Source organism: Stegastes partitus, unplaced genomic scaffold, assembly GCF_000690725.1.
Source record: "Stegastes partitus isolate 25-593 unplaced genomic scaffold, Stegastes_partitus-1.0.2 Scaffold424, whole genome shotgun sequence".
NCBI lineage: Eukaryota > Metazoa > Chordata > Actinopteri > Pomacentridae > Stegastes > Stegastes partitus.
In genome coordinates, this window is record NW_007578155.1 from 529,112 (window position 1) to 534,736 (window position 5,625).

General features: G+C 48.2%; 1 protein-coding gene across 1 annotated transcript in view; it reads right to left on the minus strand.

Moving 5' to 3' along the window:
- The window catches only part of wdr33 (WD repeat domain 33), a 31,905-nt gene that overhangs the window by 21,206 nt on the left and 5,074 nt on the right, over window positions 1–5,625 (minus strand). The window contains exons 2-6 of the mRNA XM_008285966.1: window positions 5,128–5,346; window positions 4,553–4,621; window positions 4,191–4,295; window positions 3,140–3,235; window positions 981–1,132 (exon numbers count right to left, since the gene is read on the minus strand). Of these exons, the coding sequence (XP_008284188.1) occupies window positions 981–1,132; window positions 3,140–3,235; window positions 4,191–4,295; window positions 4,553–4,621; window positions 5,128–5,331 (626 nt within the window). The 5' untranslated portion in view covers window positions 5,332–5,346. The remainder of the gene's footprint in view (window positions 1–980; window positions 1,133–3,139; window positions 3,236–4,190; window positions 4,296–4,552; window positions 4,622–5,127; window positions 5,347–5,625) is intronic.

Here is a 5,625-nt window from a genome sequence, read left to right on the forward strand (position 1 = left end):
TGTGCTAAGCTATACTAGCAGTCTCCCCCATGCTTCCAGTCTTTGTGCTAAGCTATACTAGCAGTCTCCCCCATGCTTCCAGCATCTGGGCTGAGCTCAGCAAACAGTTTGCCCCTGCTTCCAGTCTCTGTGCTAAGCTAGGCTAACAGGTTGGTTCAAGGGTAACAGTTTTTTTCTTTAGACTGAAGCATGGGTGAAAAAGCGGCACGTTTCAGGTAGCTTCACCTGTCTGGTGATCAGGGGTGGACAGACTAACAGGAACACCTGACAGCGTTGGCGACCATCACCTGCAGAGGACTTCAAGAGCGTAGGCTGGTGTGACGTCACACTGTACAAGTGCTCCTGATTTTGCATATAAAGTTCAGTTTACTAGTCCTAGTTAGTTGGTAACTGACCAGGACCACCTAACTGGATGAGCCTAGTCCCACTCAGCCTGCTGTGCGGCGTCATCTGTACCCTGATGATGTCACAGTGACGTCACCCGGCTCCAAATGTCCAATCTGCGATGCAAACTGGAGGTGTGGAGTTTGAGGGATGCTGTCCAGCTGCATTCTGGGAAACGTAGGAAACCAGGTGGGCTGAGCTCTGTGTTAAAGGTGCACATCAAACCTTTATTTACATATGCAGCTCTGAGCAGAGCTGCATCTTTATTCACTTTATTGATCTGCTCCACAGCACCGGGCCTACCAAACCAGGGATCAATGACTTTATTGATCTCTGATAACACTTTATTGATCTGCTCCACAGCACTGGGCCTACCAAACCACTGCGATCAGTGACTTTATTAACACAAACAGAAACAGCTCATCAGCCACAGCAGATAGAATATGAACAACAGATCACTGCAGTGCTGCAGCAGCACACACATACATCTGTCAGTTAAGAACCACAACAAACACAGCATGAGGCGATGCCCCCGTGTGGCCGCGGCGGGGTGCTGCAGACCGGGAGAACTACATAAAATGGAGATGAGTAGAAACCTGGCTTCTCTAATGGCCTCCTTGTGAGCCTGGAACATCTTGACGTTGTTCATGTTGGACTGCCAGTACTTAACGTAGCCGCCGTGGTCCGCTGTCAGCATCCACATGTCATTATGAGACCACGTCATCGCCCGAACAGGACTGTCGTGGGCCTGCAGGGGAGGACAGGGGAGGAAGGCTGTAAATATGAACAATAACAGGAGCCACACATCATAGAAGCAGACCAAAAACGCAGCAGTTCACCAGTTAGTTGCCAACATTTACAGCAGCCTGTTAATCCATTACAGGACAGAAGTGAGGTTCTGGGTTTGGACCTGAGCTGGGAGGAGTTTCCTCTCACATTCCAAAGACCGGCTCAGTTAGACTCAACACTGTCTGTTGGTGTGATGGACTGTCCACCTGTCCAGGTGTACTCTGCCTTCCGATACAACACACACTGCAAGTATGTTAAAGCTACTAAAATCCATCCAGTGTATCTGCTGGACAACTGAACAGTTTTGCAAAACCACAGAACATTACATGCTGGAGCTTTACAACCAGGTTCCTGACCAACCCTGACCAATTTCATGTTCTGTAGGTGGAAGCTTGATGTAAAGCTCCAGTAGAACCATGTCTAAATGTGGTGCTAGAGGGTACGCTGTACTGAGGCTTCACAAGCTCCAACAGATGGACAAAACCTGTATTCACTACATCCATCCATCATCTCTACACCTTAACCCTCACTGGGGTCATGGGAGGCTGGAGTCTATCCCAGCTGACTCAGGGTGAAGGCAGGTTCACCTGGACAGGTAACCAGTCTATCACAGGGCTACACTTAGAGACAGACAACCAAGCACACTCACATTCACACCTACGGACAATTTACAATCACCAATTAACCTCAGCATGTTTCTGGACTGTGGGAGGAAGCCGGAGAACCCGGAGAGAACCCACGCTGCACGGGGAGAACATGGAGACTCCACGCAGGAAGATCCCGGGTGTCCTCACCGGGACGCCAACCGGAGACCTTCTAGCTGTGAGGCTGTATTCCCACCAGACACGAATTCATTGTGCTATTCACATGTATTTGGACGTGTGTATGCACTGAGTTTACTCGCTTCATCCGCGCATCAAAAATCGCGGCAATCACGCGTCCACCAGGAATTTCTGCTCGTTTCCTGCCGTTGTCCAGTGTGGTATCATCAAACATGGTTGTGCTCGACAGCACTGCTGCTTGGTATCTGCTGTGGGAGGCCCAGAAACGACGGGGGTCCAGACTCTGCCGTGTCCGAGTCGATTAGGTCGATTGGATCCTCCAGAGACGCACACAGTGCCATTTTCTGCTGACCCGGACCCAGTTTGACGATCTGTTGGAGAGGATCGGTGCCAGGATACGTCACCAGAGGACGTCAACGCTGATTGGCCATCGCGGCGCGAATGCTTGCTTGAGTTGAGATTTTTCAACTTGCACGAATGAAGCATCCAATGCAAATTTTTGCGTTTGTGCGAATAACTCGCTCAATTCGCGTCATTCGCCCTGCGGGACGTGTACTCGCATCTAATCGTGTCTTCACATTGACTTCACATATAAATCGCTTGCGCAAATGATTTTACTCCCGTCTGGTGTAAAGTAAATGTAAAATAGTCACTGTATCATAGACCAGCTGTAGTACCTGGTTGTTCCACCAGGTGGAGCCTCTCACTGTTTAATCCTGTAGAGACCAGAGGAGGCGTCTACAGACTACAGCTCATGGTGGCAGCAGAGAGCATTGTGGGAGTTTAGCAGCAACGGGACCATGACAGAGACTCTGAGGAGGTTCAGGACCTCCAACCAGCGTTAATGTGTGGAAAACAAACGGAGACCGACGACAACAGAGTTCTGGCATCACAGTGACACATGAAACTGAGCTGACTGAGCACTAAAACAGCAACATCAGCACAGAACAAACATACACCGTGATCAGTTTGGGTCACTGATTAAGAGAATATTGATTGATAATGCTGACATTAGTGACTAAAAAAGTTCTATTCATTAGAATCCCCACCATCCACCAAAAAACACTTTGAATGGCCTGATCTTTGAGATCAGATCAGAACACACCCAGTTTTTCTAATTTTCTGGTCTGAAGCAGTTCGATCTCCCTGACAGCCCCAAACATGTTCTGTGTTTTGATGTTTACCTGTAGGATGGTCTCAAAGTTGAAGGTGAGTCCGTTCCACAGAGTGAACTCCCCACTGGAGGCTCCGGTCACCAGTCGGCGGCCTTCAGGAGTCCACTGCAGAGGAGACAAACCAGGTGAACTGTGATCAAACATCTGTTGAGCAGCAGCAGGTTCCTCAGACATCCTCCTGAACCTGTTGGAGAAACGTTACCACGATTCTAAAGCCCTGAAATCAGTTCATCAGCATCTGTTTCTCTGCTCCTCCTCATGGTTCCCTAGAAACAGGCTCTGTAAGTTTAAACCTCCAGGATTCTTCTTGACTGCATCAGAAACTTCTCATTAAAGATAAAAGCGCTTCCGCCAGATGTGATGCGATGCTTTAGTCTCGTTTCTGATCCTACATTAACGTTGATCAGCATCACTGCCGACCACAGCAGCACCTTCTGCCTTTGAAGGCGAAGAAACAGTTTCACTGACATGTCCTGCATCATAAACAGCCAATCACATCCCTGATAACGGAGCATGCTCCCCGTGGCTCACCACCATCCAATCAACAACCAGCTTGCTGTTTGGTTGAACTACCAGTGTGCAATGCAGCTGGACGGGCTGAACCAGAACCCGATCAGCTGTCTTCAGTGTGCAGTTTTGCTGCTTGATCTCTACAGGATCTCACTGCTGGTCGCATCTAAAGGTTCTCCGTGTTCCTTCACACGTTCCAATAAAGGGTTAGATTTAGCCTTTCTCTGCTCATTGTGATGTCATTTATAACCAACTGAAATGAAACACGTCATCTTGATATGCACAAGACATCAGCACATTCAAACCTGTCTATTATTGACATGTTCTACATTCACAAGACGAACAACATCAGTACGGTCCAGCTGCAGCAGAATCTCTCCATCTCCAGTTCTTGTCCACAGGTCTCTCAGGTCTGCACATTTCCCTGCTGTGGGGTTAATGGAGGATGAACACCAGATGCTCACCTCACAGCTGGTCGGCTGTCTCAGTGCGTTCAGTGTGAACATGTTGTAAACATAATAATGTAACTTAAAGAGAAGCAGCGACTCACCCTGATGACGAACACCGGACACTTCACTTTGTTGGTGGAGGTTCGGACGAACTTTGTCGTGACGGCATTCATGGGGTTATTCAGCATGCCAACAGGAGGGACGAGCTGCACAGACACACAAACACAAGCTTTACCTACATGTAAACACACCGTCACACGAGTTGAAGTCCACAAACACAGGAACAGAACACAGCTCAGCTCACATATTCACCAACAACAAAGAAAGACAGGAGCAAAAGTACAGGCTGACAAACCGACGACAACAGGATCACTTGAAAACTGCAGCTTCTACTGGGAACGCTGAGGCGTTTAAGGGACCTGGTGTGATTTAATCTGGGCTCCACAAAGAAGGAAACACTCACGTCGTTGTAGCAGCCGGCGTCGGGCTGAATCGCTCTGAAGTCTCGGTGGTCGCGCTGCCACAGCCGGTTCTGCAGAGGAAACAGATCGGGTCAAAAACCTGTAGACTGCAGCTCATGTGAAGCTGCTTTATCTTTCACAGTCTCTGTCTGTTGTTGTTCTGCTTTGATGAGGAAAAAAGATCAATATGAAACAAGTTTCAGAACCTAAACTTCTTGAAATGTTCATGTTTACAAATATTTTTTTTTTTTTAAAAAAAGCTTTATTCAATCAGCAAAACTAATCAATAATTGACCAGGAGGCTACTGATGGAGACAGTTTATTTCTCTTCTCTCCATAATTCCCGCTGCAAACTGATGCAACTCTACAACACAGACCAAAGCTGCTCAGCTGCTGCTGATGTGACTGATGGCAGACGAACCGGTGAATGATCAATCATTCTGACGCACACGTCCTCTGCTTCCAGCTTCAAACTTCATATTTTAGTGAAAACATGACGTTCAGACATCCCCTGATACACTCATCAGTCAATACAGAGGGGTGGTGTGTTTACAGAAAGTTTAACCAGGTGAGTTACCTCCAGGTATCGGATGACGGAGGGGTTGTAGTCGATGGTTTTGCGGTTCACTGCCTTCCTCATGCGCTTGCCGTCGAAGGTGAGCTGCTGCATGGCCTGCTGCTGGGCGAAGTCTGGCCTCTTGTAGAACACCTGTCGTGGCGCCTGGTGCTGGAAGCGCGGCATGTGGAAGAACCGCTGTGGCGAGCCGATGTCCGTCGCCATGATGACCAGCTAAACCTGCAGCAAGAGGACCAGACCAGTTGATCAGCTGCATTAAAGTTACTAAAATCCATTCAGTGTATCTGCTGGACAACTGAACAGCTCTGCAAAGCCACAGAACATTATGTACCAGAGTTTCACAACAAGGTTTCTGACTAACATCATGTTCTGTAGGTGGAACCTTGTAAAGCTCCGGTAGAACCCTGTCTAGATGTAGCACCGGGGAGTAAATGTAGAGTTAAAGGGTAGATGTAGGGTTAGAGGGGTAAATGTAGAGTTAGAGGGTAAATGTAGAGT